This window comes from Melanostigma gelatinosum (genome assembly GCF_949748355.1).
Source record: "Melanostigma gelatinosum genome assembly, chromosome: 3".
NCBI classification, from domain to species: domain Eukaryota; kingdom Metazoa; phylum Chordata; class Actinopteri; order Perciformes; family Zoarcidae; genus Melanostigma; species Melanostigma gelatinosum.
In genome coordinates, this window is record NC_136636.1 from 24,037,206 (window position 1) to 24,062,058 (window position 24,853).

Genomic DNA, 24,853 nt, shown 5'->3' on the forward strand with positions numbered 1-24,853 from the left:
TGTATGTGTTAGTGTGTGTGTGTGTGTATATGTGTGTATGTGTGTGTATGTGTGTGTGTATGTGTGTATGTGTGTGTGTGTGTGCGTGTGTGTGTATGTGTGTGTGTGTGTAGGTGTGTGTGTGTGTATGTGTGTGTGTGTGCGTGCGAGCGAGCTTTCAAATCTCACTACAGCTGGAGACACATTGCGACACACTAAGTTTATTACCTCGAAAATATGAAGAGATTTCTACAGTCTCTGAAAAAGAGATGAGCGGGAGAGAGAGTTATCGAGAAAGAAGAGAGAGAGAATGAGAGAGAGACAAAGAGGGCTTCCGGAAAAAAAAAGCGAAAACTTTCAAAACAATACTGTATCTCTGTAGGAGTAAAAGAAGCACACAGAAGTGTGTCTGCAAAAACATCATCCAACACATAACACATTCTCATCTCCGCATTGGCACAAAGACATTCGGCAATCTCAAAAAATGAAAAAAAATCCCCACTTCACCCGTAACCAGAAAGACACGGAGACCAAAAGCTTCCACCGTTCCAATTAAAGACTTTGGAATGATAACAGAGGATTGGTGGGAAAGCCGTGCAGATTCCCCTCGATCAACACCTAAAAATAGCAGCACTGGCCTCTTTACCTCTTTGTGATGGCTCGGAGATTTGTTTGAGGCGTGGGTCTGGTATACCATGGTTTATGGAGCTGCTCGATACTCCATTAATGGATGCTAATCTCTCTCTATTGTCAGGCAGGGGTTCCTATAACACAACCTACATTGCACCGCACGAGTTCCTTTATCCAGCTCTTACTCACACATCAGAAACTTTACTCGAGCACGTCGTCTGTCTTAAAACTGAGAAAGCCTGTCTGTTTTATTTATTACGGCTATAATCAGTGCGATCTTTCTTTTATTTTCGCCCTGAAGGGATTTGTATAAAGAAAATGTAGGGCTCTCTCTACACGATCTGCCTCGAACACTCCTTCGACAAAGTGATCAAAGCAAGACAAGCTACGCAACAAAGGGCACATACACAAAAAATTCAAAGAGCCAACTGTAAGAAGTTAAAACCCAGACTTCATAACCAATACCCATCATTAAAAAATAGTATAACTTTCATCCCAAAAAACAAAAAAACATTGGCCAACATTTGCAAACTTTTCACACATTCCTAAATTACCCAATTGATCTTTTCTCTGCAGGAAGGAAACTTTGCGCATGACGGCTATCTTGGTCTTTTCGAGCCCATCCTTCGTTCCGCTTCTCGCCGCCTTCATGAGCTGCTGAACCTGGTTGGAAGGAGCAGACGGTAAAAACAAAGGAGGGAGTTGGCGTCACAGTGCGAGGAGAGCTCTGGAAGCTACGGTGCTCCCCTGGAGGGAGCGACGGAGAGAAGTGCCGCTCGCAGGGCTCATCGTGAATCTCACCATCTGCGACTCCCTTGCGGGTCGCTGTGCAGCCTCCAATCAGAGAGACGATGAGCACGTCATCAAGTGATTATGGTATCAGAGTGAGCTCCACATCATCGCTCAGTGCGGGAGAATTCATTTGCCCACAAACTCCACCCGGAGCATCGCAGAGGCCCCCCCGGCAACCAGACTCCCCGGACCAAGAATACACGCAGGGTGGTAGTATTTTTAAATTATGCTACTTCAGGAAAGTGGGTCATTAATTTGGCGGAAAGTTGCACTGGTGTTTATGGAAGTTAATACACAGAATATTATTGAATTATTCATGTGGCCCACAAATGCGTCTTGATGTTAAGCCAGGCAGGGAAAGAGAGCGAGAGACAGACAGAGAGTCTCAAAGCAAAGTCACAGTCCAAAGGAAAGCTTCTGGAAGGATGGTGCAGTCTGTGAGTCAGCTGTGCATACAACACAGCATATTTCAGCTCTGGGTCATCATCAATCCTTTTCACAAACATCTAGCAGAGTGATTGGGGCTCTGCGAAGAAACGGTGTGATGTAGCGGTGTGTTGTTTATTCCCCCGCTCGCTGCTGGAGATATACCTTGATGTCATAGTTGTGCTTGCCAGACAGCCTCGTGGCCAGTTCGCGTTTGGTCCTGGCACACCGCTCCCTCAGGCGACACACATCAGGAGAGCGCTACAGGTGTTAGGCAGGGACGGGCGGCAGGGCGCGGTTTAGCCACGAAAGGCGAAGAAGAGAGGAGGGAGAAAGTAGGGGAGAGGAAATAGGAAAAGGGAAACGGAGGCAAAGTGATCAAAGCAAGACAAGCTACGCAACAAAGGGCATTTTAATCACAAGCATGGAGAGTGAAGGCTTGGAGCACTGCTTTGGTCTAAAGGGGTTATGAGGCTAATGGACACTGATTTATTGAAGGATGGGCCATTTAGGCAGTTAAGGGCAATTATTAAAGAAGCATACTCTATCACAGCTTTCCCGGGCTCCTCGTGTTAAAGCAGTAAACTGAACTAGAGAGAACTCCAGGTACACTTAGTGAAAATTAATCAGGCGAGACAAATTAAAAACGATGTGTTTTTTAAGCACGTGCTCGCCAAATTGCCCTAATAGTCGAGGTTTCTTCATGAATTGTTCAACCAGTTCCTTCTTGTTCAGCGGCCTGGGACAAAGCATGCCAAGTGAACTGTGGGGGGATTTTAACATCACACCTTCAGGTAATTACCTGAGCAACTTATTCTCTGTGTCGACACAACAGCCTGACTTTCTATCCCTCGTTTCTCAAAGCACGGATTTAACTCAGGATTACAATAGAATCATATCCAGACATAAACACCTTCAATATGTAAAGATATGTCGAATTTGATTTAAATCTATACATTAATAATGATTCGACTCAGCAAAATAGTTTTCTATCAGCACGACTCCACATCTTCCCCATGCCTGCATAGGTGCATGCGCTTTAACGGCTGGGCCGAGCGTAACGGAAGTGCAGCACAATGTGAATGTGCACACAGTGCCATCATGTGGAAGACTGACACTGTGTGGCCGCGCTGCACTACACTGATGAGCAGCATCCTTGGCAGAGAAGAGGCTGAGATCTTGCTTTTTCAAACAGAAATGCTTCTTGTTTACTTTCATCCGACAATGAAGGTTTAAGGCCTAGAGTCTCTGTTGTTCATTTTTCATGTTCTTTATAGTTTCCTTCCAGTTCCATACATGAATAAAGATGAGGAGGCGATGAAATATTTTCTTTGATTGTTATTTAAGTGCTGCAAACTGGTCATGCGGAATAAAGAGAGGCGGTGATTTGTGTGAGATAAACACGCACACACTTCGCTGACACTACCTTGCTCCGTGCCGGATGCTTGGTGTCGTTATCCGACTGTTCATCATAGCTTTCGAACTCACTGGAGCTCCATCCGTTGTCGGCGTCCGGAGGACCGCTGTCTCTCTGAACGTCCTCATAGATCATATCTGCTAAACGCACAAACGAAGCACACATCAGAGGCTCCACGTCAAGATTCACGAGGGGACAGACGTCGCTAAACACACACACACACACACACACACGTGCGGTTCTGTCTACAGCTACTGACCTTCATCGGGAGTGCGGGGCCCCTCGCTTGGAACGTCATCGTAGATCACCTCTGGAGCCTCGGCCGTCTGCGGTTCAGCTTGAGCCGCACGTGGAACTGTGCAAACAAACACTGTTTTAAATAGGAAGAAGAGAGCGCTGCCTTCTATCTTTTATCTCCCTCTTCTGTTTTGATAGTCGTACCTCCTGTTGTCAGATCAGTCTTTTACGTTTCTCCCCCAAAATCGACGCACAGCTCCAAACTACATGGCCCGAAGCCTTTTGGCGAAGTAGATTGAGATGGAAGACGCCAGATCTTCTAGCCTCTGGTTAGGAATTGAGTCAGCCTTTCAATATTTCCATACTTATTGTATCATTTGAGATCTGACACGTGGCTGGCGCGTGTTGCCATAATGCCGTTGTCCGTGCCGCCCCGCGATCGTATCACAGCTCGTTTGAGCTATTGACCCATTCCATCTCCACGCTTGGCAGGATTTGTCATTAACTGCCTTGAGAGTGTTTCAGCCTAATTTAGCTCAGTGAGCTTTATTGATTTGGTTTTAAACTGTGATTTGTCTGTAACACTTACTCCTAAGCCCCCGAACAGAAGCAATCACTGTTTTCAATTAATCTGATTGGAGATGTGTCTTCTGTCATGGAGTGCAGTCTGAAAATTCAAAATAACCTTGGATAGAATCCAGGAGATGAACAGAGAGCAACTGTTTTTCTACAAAAAGAGGATTAGCTCCACAACTGTTCTTTATATGTATCGCTCACTTGCCTGCACTTGTGCATTCAGAGAGGATTTCAAATAGAGAAGACAACCAGTGGATTTGGGCTATCAGCCTGACGACTATCAGCACATCTGCAAAGTGACTGGGCCTCTTGGGAGCACGGCGTGTTATTTCCATCCAGAAGTTGCTCTCTCTCTGTGTTTTTTCTTACTTTTATTAAACTTTTCTCTGCAGCGGCACTGTGGCATTCTAATAAAGTCATTCGCGGTTGAAAGCGGCACTGCAGGCAAAGCGAAAACAGCACTGCAATTACGAACAAATCCCCCCCCCCCCCCCCACTAACAACAGGAAAGCGTTTGCCATCAGTGTCAGATAATCACATCAAAATGTGCCCATGGCCACGTTGGAGGAGTGAAGGGACATGATTGCTTTGACAAACAGGAAATACTTGATGATTCATAATGATCCATATCAACTAGATTTCGTCAAACTGAAACACAGTCTTTCTTTCTCGTCTCTTTTGTCCTCCACAGCAGGTAAATTCCTGGAGTACCAGATTAAAAAAAAAAAAAAAAACACAAACAGCATTGCAGTAGATTTCTCATTCACATCAATACAAATGTTTGCTCCTTTCTGTATTGTAATCAGATATCTAGGAGAGAGGTTTTCCTATAATTGCATTATTCCATTAGTTTAAACATACTTTACACGTTCAACGTGACAGCAGAGGCCGGTGTGAAAAGACATCAGAAGTGTGGGACATAAAAAAAACAAATGTGGCGCAGCATTGCAGGGCTTCTTTACGTCTCTCACTTCTGAGCCACCTTCAAATAACGGCTGCACTGCTGACTGAGTCGAAATCCAAAAGCAATTTTCCCTCATGGAAATGGTTCTCTATTGATCCTCATCCTGAATTAATAGGATTCATGTCATGTCTGTGTTGAACTCAAATCATGCCGGAGAATATGTGCGTTAATGTTTGAATAGAGTGTGGTTGCGTATTTGTGCACACGGATGTGTCTATACGTGTGTGTGTGTGTGTGTGTGTGTGTGTGTGTGTGTGTGTGTGTGTGTGTGTGTGTGTGTGTGTGTGTATGAAATCGATAAACCATAAGATGACCGTAGGCCGGTAATATGGTGTTCTTGCCACCTTTGATCAAGGTCAAGAGATACAATTTGCAGCCCTAACAAAATAATAGTACACAATTTATATTGTAGCAGCGGGACACTGTTTACGCAACTCTGGAGACCCATAGGTGTTCAAACAGATCCGTCCACGACGTGAACACTGTAATATAAAGATGGAATGAGCCCGAATCACAACGCAAGCTTAAATTTGGTCCCTTCGGTCTGAAATTGAACCCTCGATGCACCATATAAGGTGCACTTCCCTGTATATATGATTGCGTTCTGTACCTTCAGAGGTGTCCTTGGCGTCGGAGCTTTCTTTGATGATTTCTTCTGCGTGGTTTCCTGAATCAGTCGCCGTCTCCACAGCTGGCGGCACCACTGGAAGCTTCTGGAGCTCCTCTCCCACACGAGGAGCTGAGGTACTGGGCTCTGCTTCGGAGGCCCTGGAAGGTACCCAAATATTAGCACACTCAAACTGACACCGAGTGCTTCACTGAGAGGAAGGGGAGGCAGAGTGGAGGTTGGGGTCAGAATAGTTCTTTGCTATCCGAGCATGCACATGCACACTCCCTAACGTCTGACAGGACGCATCTTGACGTTGTGATATTTTTAGTAGGAACGCTGTTTTCCCACATGGACAGCTGTGGTTTGTCTCCATCCAGGAGCTGTGCTGTGTGTCCCTCTTGTTGGTCTGTTTAGTTGATAGTTAGCAAAAAATTGAAAAGAGTCCAATGAAATTTGGAGGAAATAAACGACAAGAACAAGACTATCGTGAGTTAATTTAAACAAGTGGACATCACAGTGTGGATCCAAACTTCTTCATGGAATGACTCAGTATTGTATCATAGGCTTTTTATTTTTTTACTTTTCACAAATTTACACAAAAGTACCGCTCAAGTGAATGAAACTCATCCGGCACATGGAGTCCCTGATTGCCTACCCTTTTGTATATCTAAAGCAGCGGTGGAGTCAGATACGGGTTTAACATTTCAGCATTTTCGGCACCAAATAACACATTTCGATGATTGTCGAGCAGAGGCACCGTGTGGGCTCTCTGAGTGCTTTCTTCATTTTTTATTTCAGTCTTTATATGTAGCTTTTGGTCATGAAACTGTTCCAGCCAGACAGGACCTTTCGTGGAACTGAAAATTGTAAAATATTCAGAATTACAGAGTGGCTTCCATTAAGCCCATTATTCAAGACAACACTTTCTGCCACTGTTTCTTAATGAGCTGCGTTAATAACGACGGCTTCAAGCTGTGGGATAAGTTGCTGATCGACTTATTCAGAAGAACGTTTGTGAGGCCGCATGTGTAAAGAAGAGACACAATCACACCGACACTGCTTGTTGCTTCACTTGCCCCTGAGCACTGTCAATCATTACCTGTCACGCCTGCGGCTTACCATAATCACCACTGGCTTTTTGAACGAGAACATGCCCCGAACCAGCCATTAAAAACAGACTCCGGCATCACAGGGGAAAGACTTGTTTACACAGCTATCACATGGCCTGTGTTGATGCTGCCAGTGAGAGATGTCCTCCCCCACATGACTGATAATATGACAGGATCCAGCGTGTAGGAGAGTCTCATCTACACTAATTAAATCTGTCCCTCTGCTAAACAGCTCAGTGACGCTCGCAATGCCAGCAGCAGCTATACTCGAGAGTGCTGGGCGGCTACGAGACGAACAAGGCAGGCAAGAAAAAATGATGTGCCGAAAATAACATCAATTTGGAGCTGTTGAGGCGGCAGCCTTGCCGACTCGTACTATCCACTACAGCAGCAGTGGAAGAAGACTTATCTGTTCTTACATTATCTTTTCTTGTCGAGTGCAGCCCCATGGTGAGCAGTGTATTATGAGTCAGAAAGAGAGGAAAGCAAGCCCAGAGCAGACAATGATAACAATAAATAACAGTCGGCAGTTCGTAGCGTCTGTGTTACTATACACACAACACTGACGGGTAAGATTCACGACATGAGTGCCATTTACATTGTGTCAACCACAGGAAATGGTGATGTTAAAAGCTATATCAGCAAATCTTGTCCAAAATGAAGAATTTAAAAGTTATATAAGTTATATATATAAGTTATAACTTATCACTTATTACATGAATCGTTGCTCCTATGTGACAGTAAACTGAATATCTTTGAGTTGTGCACAAAACAAGAGATTTGAGAAAGTCTTGGGCTTTGGGAAACACAGATTTCTTTTCACCATTGTCTGACATTTTATAGACCAAACAACTTCTCAATTAATTGATGAAATCATCACCAGAGCAACTAATCGTTCGTTGCAGCCCTGAACATGATACACCTTGTATAGATATAGAACTATGTCTGGTTGAGTCCGTGCCGTGCTCTCGCTGGTGTAAGTAATGGCCGGTCGACATGTCATATGAGAGCTACTGATAGTCGGCATTTGGTTTTCGCGGTGTCAAGCTGCAAAAGACTGTAAAGCTTTACTCCGCTGCATTCTCTCTGATGCCGGATCATTCATCTCAATCTAAAGAACAGAAATGATCCCCACCCACATGAAAACAAAGTAAAGAGCTATTTGTCAACACGTTCTTACGATAAACTGATCTCTAGCTGTTGAAATTGCTTGTGCGGAAAAAGACCGGAGTCAGAACAACAGCGATATACACAGCTTGTGCGTGCCTGACTGCATGCGTTCATGTCCCGTGAGTGATTTGAGCGGTGTAGCTATCGATCCAGGCATATCTTTGCGCACCCGCCTCACAGCTTATCTGCGCTTATGAGCCCTAGTGAGTCATATAGCCCACGCAGAGAAGCAGGAATCATTTTTCAATGCAAATGACATAGCCTGGGGCTTAAAGGAGAAGCTGCCTGAATGCAAACCTCACACTTCCATCTGTTTCCATTCCCTTCAGCTACTGTGCCAGGACGGTGCTACCTGCAACAGCTCCACCTGTTCTGCCCCCCCCCCCCCGGTCTCTCTCTCTCAGAGCTGTTCTTTATAACTGCACAAGCGTGGTGCTGACCATACCGATGGAGCTCTATTTGTCCTCGGGTCATAAATCTCCTCCGTAAACAACTGCCCACTACCTCGCAGTGAACCAATCCCACAATGCACCCTGGTGTTACCCCCCAAAGTTATTCTGTACATGACAGACTCGTAATTAGATCGCTCTTGAAGTCCTCGGTTCATGGCTTCTCATTATGATTGGCTCTGTCTCTCACACTTTTACAGCATCACCCTTCTTTATGCTGCTTCCAACTGAGGAGAGTACGACGAGGTGAGGGGGGGGGGGGGCTCGTGAAAAAGAAATGTGTTCACAGCTCTGTTTTTTCTTCACAAGGGCAAAAGTCTAAAGTTCTGCAAGGCCGCAAAAGGGCAAAGAGGTGAACTCAAACTAACAAAGAAAAAAAGTAACTTTTTAACGGTAAAAAAACCCAGTTGAAGTTGATTCACACTCTCTGCGGTTAGAGCTCTGTGCACATAAAACAGACGCTCACATGCCACGTTGTCATGGTATCCTTTGTGTTCATCTTCAGCTCTGGGGTTCCGTGCGATGCGTTTAATGAAAACGATCTGTCACGGCGGGGGTAACAAGTGAGGAGTCAGCGCCGGCATCAAACCCCGGCAGAGCACACAAAACTCACAGGAGAGAAATGCTGCCTTGAGCTTAATAGCTGTAACGAGCTGATGTGCCGTCATTGCAGTGTTAAGGAAAACCCATATTTTCTGCAATAACAATCGCAAAGTAATTTTGGCAATATTATTCTAAAACTGCTGACAGATCTGGTGGACGTGCTGACAGTCTTAACACCTTGACGGTGGAAAGTGTTGATAGCGCTTCTTTAAAAGGCAGACTATTGACGAAACCAAAGTGGATATGTGCACTCAGCAGAAATCTCCCAGCGTGAGCAATTGTCAAGACCTCACTGTGACTCTACTCCACACACACACACACACACACCTGTGCACATATATAGGGTCTTCTTTTCAGCACAGGAAAGCCCACAGGAATCCAAACCCTGAAGAACACTATCAGTAGAGGTTTCTGAGCACACTTCACAGCAGACGCACAGGTGGTGGGCCTCACGCCCCTGCATGGCTTCATCACCAAGGCCAGCGAGGGATATGTCTTCATGGTTTGTTTTAGCTTCGAAACATTTAGTTAAATCTCATAACTTTAAAAAAGCAATAAAACTTTGCAGGTATAAACTTTATTTCAGTGTTTGTTTCATTTGTTTCATACGTCTTAGGGCATTACATGTCTTTCAAATCCAGAGCCTTTGGAAGAACTACTGTCTGTCTCTCCGCTTCGGGGCTGCTGTTCTGTAGGTGACTTTGGCTGCGGACCTCCCCGTGGACGGGTGCAGGCACAATGAAAAGTTGCTTTCAACTAATCAATAAGCTATCACGTTATCATTTCCTGTGCTGAGGCCGTGAAGCAAACTGTATTGTTGAAAAGAAGGAACACTGTTTCTGTAAAGCCGGGTAGGTCTTTATTCACTGTTCATTAAAAAGCTAACGCAGCATGTGTAGTAGGGGTGGGAATCACCAGAGATCCCGCGATACGATATTATCACGATACTGCGATATTCTGAGTATTGCGATAACATCGGCATATATTGCGATTTATTACTTTTTTCAACTTCGAATGATGTCCCCAAAGGAAAACTGTGTCAACATGTTTTATCTAATAAGATACAGTTTTCAGTCTGTTCATCTCACTTCAATCATTTTTATTGCAGCAAAATAGGATTGTCAAGCTGACAGACTGACCAACAATGTCATGAATGTTGCATGAACCTGACAAACTGAACTGTTTGTATTACTACATAGTCCAACTTAACTAAATGCAAACGTGTGGACTCAGTATATGAACTATAACTTATGTAATAGTTGTATAACTCAGTATAACTTGTGATGCGTGGACGTCGAGGGCAGAGAGACAGTTATGCGCTGCTCTCTCCCCATGAGCCGGCTACTGTTGGCAGATTTCACCCCGTTGTGAGGCCAGATGTTTGACCAACTTCCTACCAATCACGCTGACCCGGGACCTTTGCTGACCTCACCAGAAAATAACTCAGCACCATCTAGTGGACTGAAAAAGTAATTTATTTGATTTTTCAAAAATAAATTAAAAATAATTTTAAAAAATTATTATATAATAAAAGATCGATACTTTGCATCCATGTATCGATACAATATCGCCACACAAAATATCGCGATACTATGCTGTATCGATTTTTTCCCCCACCCCTAATGTGTAGACATTCCGTTTTCCTTCTGTAGCTAGCGTAGCATAGAGTAGCTAGGTAATGACGCACTAACTTACTCTGCTAATGTTAGCGCCACAGGTTTTAGAAACCTGCGGTTAATGAGCATCACTATTGCATAATGTTTAACCATGACGAGCTTGTAAGTAGTCGGACCCTGGTCGGAGCTGGCCGATGCTACGCTTTCATTGGCCAATCTGCGTCAATTGGGGGTCAATTGTCCCGTCTAGACCACAAGAGATCAAACTGAATGGAAAGTTCAGAGGTGGGTGTGGTCGAGCAAGGGCACCGGAAATACACCGGAAAAACTTTACGCCGTCAGCCCGAATTGGCGTCACAGCTGTTGTGATCTCATCGCAAGATGGCCTCTCGTAATCTAAGAAGCTGTGTCTACTAGCTCCATGCAGCTTGACTGCAGTTCACTGTGTAACGCTGCATGTTGACTGTATAAGACTTCCTCTGATCAGACACTGTCTGCCTGCTGTGTGTTTACTTCTGTTAATTGTTAGCTGTATTATCAGGGCTGCCAACTGTCATGCTTGAGACTCACACATTAACACTTTGTACACGCTATTACGCCAAACGTCTATTTTCTCAAACAGAGAAAAAAATGTATCGATAACTACAACAACAAATCAGCTGCTAAGGATTCGGTGAACAGTGAAAAACTCAAAAGAAGAAGTGACGGAAAAAAACAACGGGATGATTACAACAGCCTGCGTGTTGTTTTATTCATCACGTTATTCACGATGCTTCGCGTTTCAGCTGTCCATCCGGTCTGTCCTCCGAATCAGCAGCTGTCACAGAGCGTTTTATTTTATCTCTTTACCTCCACAAGTCAGTGGTTTCTGCTGCTCTGTGCGCACAAGAGGACACGGCGGGCTCGTGAACCCAGCGGTGCGGCCAGATCGCAGTAAAGTGCGCCTTGCCAAGTTCGTCGGGAGCGTGCCAAACAGACTTTTGGTAGTTCCGTGGCCAGGCTCCCTCTTCGTACTTGGGCACAGGGTGGGATCAGAAACATTATTATTAGAGCATTATAGGAGTTCTCCCCGTCAGGACGCACCGACAGTTTGGGAAAGTGTTGATGTGCAAGAAACTGGGAAGATTAGTTCATCAAAACAACACGTTTGATGTACACAGAAGCACGGAGGGGCTCTGTGGTTATTATACGAACAGTCTGATGCTGGTTGCACAAAATGTAACCAGCGGATCTGCCCTGCATAATTGTGACTTAACAGTGCACAACATCACTCCAGTTAGAGACTGCAGATGGAACAGACACCTGCTGCCGGCAGACGGCTGTCAAAAGAGTCTCCAGTGCCAAGGAAAGGCCTTCAGTACAATACTACTGTCATGACAGACAGAGCTTTATTCTGCCACACAGCCGAATACAAAATCCCCTAGCTCAGGGGTCGGCAACCTTTACTATCCAAAGAGCCATTTTGTCCTATTTTCCACCAAAAAAAATTAGTCTGGAGCCACAAAAGCTATTTGATATCACAGCTTATAAAGTTGTATATATAGTTCTATATTATGTATACAAAAACTGTAGTTTGTTGTATTTATGAAAATATAGAACAAGAATAAAGACAATTCTTGACATTTTCTTGCAATTTTACCTGATATAACAATGTCAAACTCTTATGAAGAGGGGAGTTTGCTGCAGCAGCTGATAATTTGCTCTTTGTTGCTCATCTCCAGCGTGACACTTTTCAGCACATGCTGTGTGCTTGTTCTGGAAGCATACAGCTAAGTCAGCATCGTTGGCAGTGAAAGCAAATTAAGACGTCCACGCAGAGTTAAACTCTCTATTTTCCTCCGTGACTTTTATTTTTTTGGATTCATCCATTGATAGTTTACAGAGGGCGGGGGTCTGAAAATCATGATTAGTCGTTAGGGGGAAAAGCGCTTGACAGGGGTAGAGGATTTAACTTTAATTTAGCCTGTAGGAATAATTAACATATAAGATTCTGTTCATTCTTGCTTATAAATTATATTCTCTCTGAACATGTTTCTCTTTTTGGAGAGAGTCATGTGAGATAACTTCTTCGATTAGCGCAATTTCCCTGCTCTTCTTTCTATTTCCTCGTCTCAGCTCTGTGTGTCACGTGTGTGTAAACCTCGCTCGAGTCGGGAAGCTTGTCAGAATACTCATGTTTGATTGGCTGAGCTGCATCACGTGATGTGATTTGCAATGCATTGGTCGGTGTGTTTCCTACACCGCCGAACAAGTGCCGTAACGGCTGAATAAGAGGCGGCGGTTAAAGTTTGAACTCGGTGCCCAACATGTAATTCCAAATTATCAATCGGTTTTTAGTTCCTGGGTCTGGATCCGGTGAGCCAGTTGGGGACCTCAGGGAGCTGAACCCTGCCCGAGCTGAATAATAATAACGCTTATGATTATCAGTTTTAATGTTAACATAAGTTGATGTAGGATGCTGATTCCTAAACTCCACAAGTTTCAGTCACCCATAAATAATGAAATGTTTCCATTAAGTTTGTTTAAGTTTCATGTGAAAAGGTTTAGAATGTCAAGGTATTCTCTTTCGGCTTTGCACCAGGCGGCAACCTCCGCTTCTGAAAAGTGAAGCCAATGCTGAAGTGTCTTAAACTTCCATTTCTACTGGCCATCAGGGGGCGACTCCTCTGGTTGTAAAAATAATTTAGATTGTATCGAAGTCTATGAGACAATGACTACTTCTCACTCGATTTATTACCTCAGTAAACGTTGTAATTGTTGTGGCATTTTATCATATTGTTCTTTTAGATTTTAGATAACTTGCATCGCTTAAACCGGAACATATGCAGACGAGGCCAACCGGACTAATTTAAGCCCAAATAATAAATGTTATTATGTCAAAAGGTATTTTAATGTCTGGCTTGCTGTAGTGTCATCCTGATCGCACAACTTAACCCTCTTCCCATGAAAACAATACCAAGGCTGGGACCCTGGCCTTGGTGGATGCACCGGCAGGCAGAGGAGGACATCTGCGAGGGGGGCGGTAAGATAATGTGCATATGTCTGTTAAATAGGGGTGTAACAATACAACGAGGCTCATGGTTCGGTACGCATGACGAACCGAATACGTTTGAATAAAGAAAATACATTTTTTTTTTTACACCTTTATTTAACCAGGTAGTCCCATTGAGATTAAAAATATCTTTTGCAAGATGTAAGTAACAATACTACATAACATTAAGGAGCAGTTTTTGTTTTTTATGCTTGTGTTGCTAAGAAGACACTCCAGAAGATGGGTCACTCAGGTATAGTTCCATCATTGTTCAAAGTCAAAGAATAACTTTATGATGTTAGTTGTAATGAATGAATATATTTTAAAATCAAGTACATTTCTCTGGCATTTATAGTTTTCTACTATACCGAACCGTGGCTCCACCGTATCGTACCGAACCGAACCGTGAATTTTGTGAACCGTTACACCCAGACTGTTAACTATTCTTTTGTTGTTAGACCTCCGAACTATCTGTGGGGAAAGAGCTCTATCCATTCTGCTGAATTATTGTAAGTGTCTGTTCAATAAATATATTTTTGACATTTCAAGAGTTTTCTCATCACGGTTATTTCTCACAGGGAGGTTAAAAAGATGAATTTCCACAACAGTAAACATGAGTTTATGGTCTAAATCAGGGGTCGCTAATAGGCCCAGACGCTGTCGTATCTGGACCCGGAACGAAAAACGACAAATAATTGACAATTATTATATGTGAGAGAACCAACGTGTACGTGAATCAGGGAAGTTATTTCACATGGCGTTCTCCAAAAAGAGAAAAGTGGACAACGAGACCAGAACCTTCAAACAAGAATGTGCAGTCTCGTATATCTTCATTCATCCCATCAACAGTTCATATCCAGTGTGTCTCATGTTCAGAGACAGTGACGATTATTAAAAGCGGTAATGTGAAGCTTCACTACGAGACAAATCACAAATCCTTTGACCTTACTCACATCCGAAATGAACACAGATAATAAACAATCTAAGAGCCCAATATGATCAGAATCCGAACATAAAATGTTTAACTGTCCAACAATGATGTTAACAGAGAGGAATAAGCTGGTTTCATGTCTCTTTAGAAGATGAGAAGAATATAATATCGTGGCTCTTTTCACTTCACACCTGAATGAACTGAATTTAAAGCTGCAGGACAGTTCAGTTAATTTTTCTAAAATATAGTACTTTCTTTAAAGTGGCAAATTTTTTAAAAAGCTTTTTTTTTTTATGTATTAAATTGTTTTAATCCAGTTCTAATTTTACTTGAAATGAGAGAAGAACATTTATTTATTATTAGAGTATTTCTAATTTATAATTCATCCAGTTTAATTTGAAATCTGACAATAAATATCATTGGGATATTATTCAATTGAACTTTCTTTATTTGATTTAACAGTCAGTTGTTGACTACATACATTGTTTGCATGAGGAGATTCTCTCTAACTGGACCTCGTTGAAATGTAATTGAATATGGTCTGAATCGCTCGTTTTAAGTCTTCTTCAAAACATGCTAATCTAGTAAATTATGGTCATTTTAGAGTCAAATAGACCATAAAGCAAAGTATGCTTTTAGGGCGCGGCTACCTTGTGATTGACAGGTCGCTACCCTACCAGAGCCGTATGCGGCGTCTCCACATCACTTCTCGAGGCTTCAAAACGGCAGTCCACGAACCAATGAGTCACGTGCCAATTCTTAGAAACAGGTGTTTTCACTTATTCTGGTTGACTAGACCTCTGCTCAGGTTGAAGGTAGACCTGTGCTGGGAATGATGTAATTGTAATGTAAGTGTAATTTGCCCCACGCTAACTGGTACAGCAGAGCTAACCAGAGACGAGGGAGCTGCCACTCACACAGTCACACACGCTCACACTGTCCTGAGACGAGGCCTCATCAGCCAAAACAACTCTAATCACCTGTGTGGGTGTACCAGGTGTGCGGCCACCAAACACAATGAAGATGAATAGAACTTAATTTGCGCAACTTAAAGCACTTCAAAATTATATTTGAAAGACTCAACATAAACGTATCTTAATAGAAACAATTATAAGCCAGTTGCTAATCCACACACTGTAGAAAATACTTCCATTGGACCTTTTTCAAGAAAGACGTTTTCACATGACAGCAGAAAATGCACAGGTGCAACTAATAACATTAATTAGGACTGCGTTTCATTTGGTGTCCCCGTTGATATTCCCCTGTATTATTAACACCAGCTCACTGGAAAGGATGATAGGGAGACTTAATTGAACTCAGCCATCAATGTTATTTGGTACACCTGTCTGTCTCTAGCAATTAAAAGCCAAAATGGTTGCAGTGAGAAAGAGTATATATTTCTGGAAGAAGAATGTCATTCAGTGCTTTGAGCATCAAAAACTACTTTATATTCAACCTCCACTGACTGTATTGGGGGGACAGCAGACGTCTTTGCGATGGCTAACTTAAAAGTTAAGCAGAGAAAAACAACTGTTTGCGTACATATGGGTTACATGAGAAAAATTATTAATTTTCATTGGGTGACTGACTTTTTGAATCAAATTCATTTTGACACTGCATTACAGAGTATAAGCACGGCTCATCATCTTATACTGGATGCATCATCATACATTTTGCAATCCTGCTCTTTCCTCCGAGGATGTATCCGCTGTACTCGACACTACCACTTGTCACCGTGGGTGTGACGTGCCATCTGGCATCTCAATGTTGTACAAATAGATGCGGCGTAACATCAGAACATCTCGTACCCACTGTGGCGTGTTTGGATGGAGTGCAAGCATGACATAATCTCAGACATAATGACACAACACTGATGCGATGTGATGTCGAGTTTCTCCACCGCCCTTAAGTCATTTTTGTTTTCCGATACTGTAATAGGAATCGAAGGCAACTTACCCGCTGGGTGACTCATGAACTGGAACATCTGTCAAAACAGAAGAAAACAGCAACCATGAGACAAACTATTCCAAAGCAAAGGAAGCACATGTTTCAAAAATGACAAATGCAACCTCGTCAGAATTCCATGAAGACAGCTTGAAAGACTGTGACTTTGTGTTGTAATTACTTCTTCCCTCGTACTTCTTGTTGAACATTTCTGTCTGCATTTCTGTCTGCAGATGGGATAAGGTCCACGGTGTTGATTTTGCATGGTTGTATTGTATTTTCAAGGAAACTGCCTTTAAACTAAATGACTTCCTTTAGATCGCACCATGTAAACTTGCGTTATCTGGTGAGGGAAAGATCTGAATCTCAGCTGCTCTCTGCCATCGATTAGATAACAGACCTCGACTACACTTTATTATCAACGCCCAGAATTCCCCAATGCATCACCACAGCCCACTCAATGGATGACCACACATAGACTTGGTAAAACAAAGCTTTTTAATTAAGCATTAACCGCTTCACTTTGTCCAACAGAACTTCTCCATGACCTAGATCTCTTATAGGCGTGTAATTACCACGGCCTGTTTGGCAGCAACAGCCAGGTAGTAAATATATCATACTTATATCTACATAACTTCATCCAATTAATGGGGATGTTAACTCTGCTCTGTCAGCCCAGAGGCACAAATTAAATCCTATTAAGGAGGTATTAAAACTACATATCGGCTACGGACACTCACACAGCATGTGGCTATGGGAAACTGATCAGATCCATGAACTAAAGAAGAAGCATAAAATCATAAAATCTCAGAGGCAGCTTGTCAAAGACAGATTATTGTTCAGTGAACTCGGTAGTGGTTCAGTGATTTGCCCAGCAGGCAGCAGCTTGATGACAGCGTACATGTTGAGAGGATGAAGCGTGTGGGTTTCGGGTACAGTACAGCAACTTCAACCACTATCCCCTGTCTCTTGTTAAAAGAAGAAAAAAAAAAGGTTGGAGTAACATTAATTGAAGCCAGATGGTGTCAAACTGTCAAAGTCCACATCTATTAGCAGTGGTGGAAAATAACGGAGAACATTTACTAATGTGCTGTTCTTAAATGAAATCTCCCTGTACTTCCCAATGTGCCAGAGAGGCCAAAGTAAATGTTCACTGTGTACAACAGATATATTCTATTCTGTTTATACTATATGTTCATTTTGTCATTTCCAGCTACCTTATACTTCTATTCCACTATATTTCAAAGATATTTATTGTAAGTTTCTTCACATTTACATGTGTTTATCAGCTATATTTATGAGGTACTTCTTTACTCACTAAATAATGCAAAATAAAAATAAATTATGCAAAATAAAATATTATTAATAATATGTGTCATTGTCCAGCTAGAACAGCAGTATATAGTTGTGTTACATATAAAGTAACGTCGAATGTACCAGCTTACCTTAACCTTACAACATTAACATACTCCTACTACTACGGGTCAATGCATCAGTAGTTATGATCCAATATTAGACAAAATATTATATGTACAATAACACAACGTTAATACTGAAGCCTTACCTTAAATAATGAATCACGTTACGGTTCGGTTACTTTTGACACCAATAGTGGGTCGTAATAACGTTAAGGAACTATTGTAACGCTAATATCAGATATTAGATAAAATAATATAAATATTTATTTTCAATCAGTTTTAGAAAATGACTTAAGGGAAGTTCTGCACACCAGTATTGCCCCATTTGTTGTAGTAAAGGAAGTAAGGTCACACCTTCCAGAGTGTATCACGTTGATATCGGTCTGATCAGCTGACCCAGAGCTGTACAGTACAGACTAGAACAACCAACATTCATCACCAGTTTAACAATCACCTTATCATCCAGTCTTACCTGCAGTGCAAATTGGAGCTTCATCCCCGGTGAGGATGCCCTCCTGTCCAGCAGGAGGCGACGTTCTGAGAAGTTGTGTGCAGTCCGCGCCTGTTTGTGACACGCTGCCTGATGTCTCTCTGTCCTCCTTTTTTGACAACTGGACGGCTCCAAGAGAGTCAGAGGTGATCCCTGTCCTGCCCTCCTGAAGCTTCTCCTCGTCCGCACTGTCCTCAAATGAGAACTCTTCCCCTTGCTCCTCATCGTCCTCCTCTTCGTCCTCCTTTGGCGGTTGCTGTTGAGACATCCCTGTCGACATGATCCCTGAAAAACAGACACAATTCCAGCGTAAATAGTTTGTTCCAAAATGAGATGTCCACTTTTTGAGTTGAACGTGACACTTGACTGACGACTGAAACCACAGAATCAACTCATATTTTAGTACAGAAAAGTTCCTGGTTGATTTCAATTTGGAGTGAAAACAATGGAATTGTGTTCTTTTTGTAAATACATGACCTTCAAGTTTTGAGAAATGTGTAAATAGTTTAATTTTTCATCTGTATTCATAAAGAAAAACTGTAATACAGCATGTTTGTCTCCACAGACACAATATTACAATCAGTGGGCCATGAGCTCAATCCTCATTGTGTTACGGTTTGATGCTTTTCTTTCAGCATTCACTTTTAGAGTGTAAGCAATAGAAAAATAAAACTTGAATACATTGCTCTAATACACATCTAAAGCACAGGAAAAAAATCATGTAACCAGTCTGCATCTGATAATAAGCTGCTCTTAATATGAACTCGGGAGTGCTTCAGTACTGACCCTCATATAATGTGTATTATTTGTATAAAGACATGACAAAGATAAATGGACTGAAGGACTGGAATGTTCTCTGGTCTTTATAAACATAAGCTGTTTACACGTTGTTGTTTTTTTGGGGGGGGGGGGGGTGCTTACACACTAAATGTGAATGCTTAGACAAAAGCATCAAACCTCGACTTTTGTAACCAAGCCTTAGACAAAGGCACCAAAAGTGCAAACACATTTTCTGCTTTGCACTTTGTTTGCAATTCTGCAAACCACTTCTTGCAAAACACAACGCGCTGTTTCTTGCAGTACACACTCGTTCACACATGCTTTCATACTCGTTGAACACCGTTCAGTCTGATTCCTGTAATTCGACTTTTCTTCTTTTATTTTTTTGTATAAGCCTGAGCTATGTCTGTTTTTTTTCTGAAGCCTTTCTATCTATTTTGTGTTCATTTAAAAGTGAGGAGATGTACTGTACTGGAACAATCTTTCACAAAAGCCTTTATGAGAAAATGAAAAAGGTATACTGCAGTGTGCAAAAAAAAACTGTCAAAAACAGCCGCATGTAATACATCTTTAAGTAAAACAATCTGTGCTAAGTTACACTGAACTCACAACATAGTGTGTTCTTACACGTGCATAAAAACACAAAACATTGAGCAACGTTTTTCAAAGGGTTTGACGAAATGAAATTGAAGTAATGTGCACAACTACTCCCAATGTCTGACAAACACACAGAGAGAGAGAGAAACAGACTCCAATCACAACAAACATGACATATGGCAGTTAGACAGACTGTTAGTTGAATTAAAGAGTCCGAGGAGGCTTAGTGGCAGTTTAATTAAGATATCCACACACCCGCTGATGAAAACATGTGCCCTAACATCACAGACCTCAATTATGAGGAAACAGGTAAGACAGCAGATAAGACATTTGAGGAGTTGATGAGAAATTAATGTAAAATCAACACAGGCAAGTAAGTGCAAACACATAACATGTTTTGCAATGATTTTGGATGCATTGTGCTTCCTCAACAAATAGCTGGGTACGTTAATTGTCAGCTGAAATCATGGAAATTAGATTTGTCGTTAGCATATTAAAAAAATTAAATGGACATTTTCCAAGACACACATACCCTCGAGGCATCAAATTGCTGCACATAGCAATTGTTTCATTATTGCACAAATGGGGATTTTCGGTGACGTCTACTAGTGTACCGCTCAATGAACCCAGCATCTGCTTTGCATTTTGATCAGCAACGAACAGCTTCCAATGCTGGAGCATTCTTGGGCCTGATGGGGCACTTTTGTTGGGCTCCTTTGGGAGGATGACAGCATGGAGCGGAGGCGGCTGTGAATTCATTGTCAGCATTTGTTGCTCAAACTGGATACAAGGGCTGTCACGATGTCAGGTAAAGACATCAGGTAAAGCTCTCAATACATTGTTTGCTGACTCCACTGCTTGCTGACAGCTGAATTCGGGCATGTTTGTTTGCTCTGTGGTTCAGGAACTGCGGTGGCTTTGAATACCTTTTAAGTCCTTTAAGGCGCAATATAGTAAAGTGGCAGCATTTCCATTGCCTCTCAATGGTTCTCAACACTTCCGCAGCTTTGTGAGCTAGCCTTGAGCTAGCCAGTTAGGCAACCTAACATGCACTAAAAGCACACGTGGCTGGTCCGGCTATGTCAACAAAGGATAGAGAAGTTCTGATAATAACACACACATAAGGGGAGCAACTTCATACTCTGCTAAGGTCAGCATTGTTCCACTATAACTTAACATAGCAAATAGTTGTTTACTGCTATATTAATGTTCAGAATGTTAAATACAGCTCCTTTGAATTACCGGGAAAATAAAGGTTATGTGAAGCATGTGTGCTTTCTTTAGAAATCAGCTCTAAAATAGTCTGATATGCCACTGCAGCCGTTGGACCCAGCCACCTCCTCTGTACCACAAACACCGTATTTTTTCCCAGTCGGCCCACACATTGGTCGAGTCAACAATGACTCTTTTGTGGAGGGAAAACCTTGTGCTCAGCCTCAGAAAGCATTGTTTCTACATTCGTCACCGCACTACTGATTAGCTCACGGGTCATTTGGGTCACGGCTGTGCCGTCCATGGTATCGATCATGTAACTTTGGTGGGGGGGGGAAAAATGAGGATTTTGTCAGAAGAAAGCAGCATCCTCTTTTAATGAACATTTATAGGAACCATTAGTGTGAGATTTCTATTGAAAGTTATTGTCACTGTACTTCCACACAGATAAAAGTCTTTCTTTATATCAGTCATTCCCAAACACTGGGTCACAGGAGATGTTATTAGGGTCGCCAAATAAATTTGCAGTCTGTTATTCAACATTTATATCCACAGTAAACCTTAGATCTCTTTAGGGAGCCTCAGTGATCTGCTAATTGTAGCCTACGTGAATCTAATATGAAAGGGTAGCTTACATTCTGTTGGTTGTATTGATGAGAAGATATTAAAAAGTAAAGTATGTAAGCGTGTAAACTTTATAGAATAGATGTTTTCACATTATTACAATCAACAAGACAGCTGGTGCCTCCAATGAAAGTTCAGCTTGATCACACATAATACAAAACCAGAACCCAAATGTTTTTCTCTTACAATGACCCTCCCCAGAATCAAAGGTTCTGAGCGACTTTCTTTGAGGGGAGGCATTTGGACAAGCCATGAAATGCACTACAGCTTAGAGAAATAAAGAGCCCCGAGGGTGGAGCTGCGTGAAAGCTATTCATGAGAGGAAAATAAGATACATCACAGAAAAGAGATGAAACCAACTCCTACACACCCTGCTCCTGACCCACATAGAGCTCTGAAAACTCTCCCGCTGTGTACCAAATGTGCTGATGAGTGGAGGAGTGTTTTATAAGAATAGAGGAAAGTGAGGTATGGTTACTTTCATGGGTGATCCGTGACACGCAAGGTCACATATTTGCAGCGTGCATTGTAAACCCCAAACATTGTATTGTGTCTTGTGTTAAATGTTCCGGTTCTTGGTTTTGCATTTCACATCATTTCAAAAAGCAGCAAGGATGTGTAATCTGCTTTAAAAGATAAAAGGAAATGACAAAAAGAACAAGAAGACAAAAAAGAGTTTTCCAACAAGTAACAGTATTCAAAGCTTTCAGTCTGGATTTTGTAGATCCGCGTATAGGTCTAGCCACTCATTTACAGAGTCCCATGTTTGACCGAGCGCATTGGTCAGTGGCAGTCGGGTATATCAATAGACAATGGCAGAGAGCAGCAGCTGGTGGCGACTGAATAAACCGCATTGGGAAATCGAACAGAAAGTCACTGAGAGCACCGCTACTTACGGCCTTTTTTTCCTTCATGTGGAATGGCACACAAAACACTCGGCAGACAATGAGAGACCAGCAGACCATTGACAGCAACAAACAGTGCCAGGCGGAGACGTTTCTGCTCCAGGCGCTGCTTCGTTCTTCAGCTTCCCTGAGGACATCCTATCAAGAGGTATACCAATGTGACTCGGCCACTTTAGGAACCGCAAACTGCTCCTTGAGAACAGACGGAATATATCTTTCTCTGGCTGTCAAAAGGCAATCTGAGTGGGAGGCTGTTCACAGGCATTTGTGGATTTCATGGCTTCGCTTAAACATATCGTTGCCCCTCCAAAGATATTTTGGAACACAGAAGAAGCGAAGCCTATTGCATTATATATTATGAATGTCATGAATATTTTAAATTTCACTTGAAATGAATTTCTGAAGACTGTGTGCCAAAGGCCACGTGGAATATCATGTCACACTGTAAACACAACATCATTAGAAGGCTGTCTGTGCATATTTGAGATACTTTCCCGCAGGTTTGCCGTCAAGTTGCCAATGTTAAGACATTCAGAGACATATTATTCACTCGAGAGCCCTGTCTGGCCCTTCATATGCCCTCTGCTGTAGAGAGCAGCTCCAGTAGTGTCAGTCCACAGCAGCAGTGATGTGCTGATGGTGGCACATTAGTCAAGGACACAGTGGGAGTAACCTCCTCCTCCTATCTGGCATTTGCTCTCACAGCGTACAACGCACAAACACTAAGCAGAGATGAGAATGTCCCGACTGTGTTATCCTGACAATGCATCAAGAAAAATGACTATGTCCAGGTTAGACGGTACAAAGTCATTTCTCAGACATTTCTGGTACACATTTTTTCAGCATATGACAAGTTAAAGAGTAATTGCACACTTAAACTAAACAATAGGGCTGATGAAATGCATCAATGTTGGTGTTAATATTGACTTTTCTTACAAAAAATTGCCATTTCATGGTTGGAAATGGCTCAAAGCACCATCCACTGTTCGAAATCAGCGCTAATCTTGCAAGGCCAATTCTGAGATAAAGTCGACTGTGACTAATCTACGTCATGAAATTAATGAAAGTTAAGGGCCTCTAATCAGACCTCGCTCCTCGCCTCTACAGCACAGCACAAGTCTGTTCTCTCCACTCAATGGCCTGTAAACTAAGCTATCATTCCATTACAACGTCTGTTGAATCAGTGTTAATCACTGATTGTCTGGCAAGAGCAATGTGCTTTCCTACGCTGTGACAAGAGTGTTAAGACGACGCATTAAGTTCATTTTTGTCATTTAGCGGATGGCTAGTTAGCTAGCTAACATTAGCTTGCTACTTCCACCATGTTTTCATGCTAACGTTACACTGGTTACAGAAAATAAGCAGAACAGCAGGCTGGTAACCAGCAGCCGCGCCGGGTCCCTGCTCCCCGCCTCTAGGAGACTACAGCCGGGAGTAGAGCAGGCAGACGCTCCGGAGACAAAAGCGCTAACGTTACGGTTTGCTCTAGCTGAGTGTCGACAGTGGCGCCCGCTCTCCTCCCGGCAAGGTAGTCTCCCAGCGGCAGGGAGTGAGGCGGAGGGAATGCGGGGTGTAATTCTTGTCTCGATTGTGGTCTGGTAAACAGTAAAACCATCACATCCAGTGCCACATGCCATATCACTATTTTCCAAGCTATTGTAGCCGTCATATATTTTTGTCGACGCTGAATCAGGGCTTTCATCATAGGCTACGGAGGTTTGTATGGTTTCATCTCTCTGGCCCTTGCCCACATTTTTGGATTATTAAAAATATGCAGTGGGTGGCTCAGACCTGTACCACCCACTTTACTCCTAAAGATAACTAATAAGTCCTGGAACACAAAGTGACTGCTGTATCTTACTCTTGACTGTGTCGTTGATCAATGCCAACGACTCAACAACCATCTTTCCATTCAAGTGTTTCTGGATTTCCGATACCAATCCCACTCAGTCGCCACCACTTTAATTTCAACTGCAACATTGTGCAAAACCGTTATAATATACAGTATTTTACTTTTCATGAGAGCACCTCATCTCGTTGCATTATTGCTATGATTAGCTAATCCATCACTGGCTGAAGGCTGAGACAGAAACGTATGTAGGGGAGGATATGTTTAATGGCTGCTGCCGTCTCTCCTGACAGCCAGTAGAAATGAATGAAAGTCATGAGTTACTCAAAGGACTGCAGGAACTTTTTGATTGGTGCCTTGTTAGTCACCTCACTTTTCCAATGTTAGCAAACTGCAAACTCCTCTCTTTAAACTCAGATAGATCTCTATATGCACATTCTGCACATTAAAAGTGGGACTCCGGCAATTCAACGTTCATCAAGTTTGGGGACTCA

General features: G+C 42.5%; 1 protein-coding gene across 1 annotated transcript in view; it reads right to left on the bottom strand.

The window, feature by feature from the left end:
• The window catches only part of arhgef10la (Rho guanine nucleotide exchange factor (GEF) 10-like a), a 118,751-nt gene that overhangs the window by 90,720 nt on the left and 3,178 nt on the right, over positions 1-24,853 (bottom strand). Inside the window, exons 2-7 of the mRNA XM_079265254.1 lie at positions 18,375-18,677; positions 16,497-16,524; positions 5,632-5,789; positions 3,504-3,599; positions 3,254-3,381; positions 1,164-1,272 (exon numbers count right to left, since the gene is read on the bottom strand). Coding sequence (XP_079121380.1) covers positions 1,164-1,272; positions 3,254-3,381; positions 3,504-3,599; positions 5,632-5,789; positions 16,497-16,524; positions 18,375-18,672 — 817 coding nt within the window. The 5' untranslated portion in view covers positions 18,673-18,677. The remainder of the gene's footprint in view (positions 1-1,163; positions 1,273-3,253; positions 3,382-3,503; positions 3,600-5,631; positions 5,790-16,496; positions 16,525-18,374; positions 18,678-24,853) is intronic.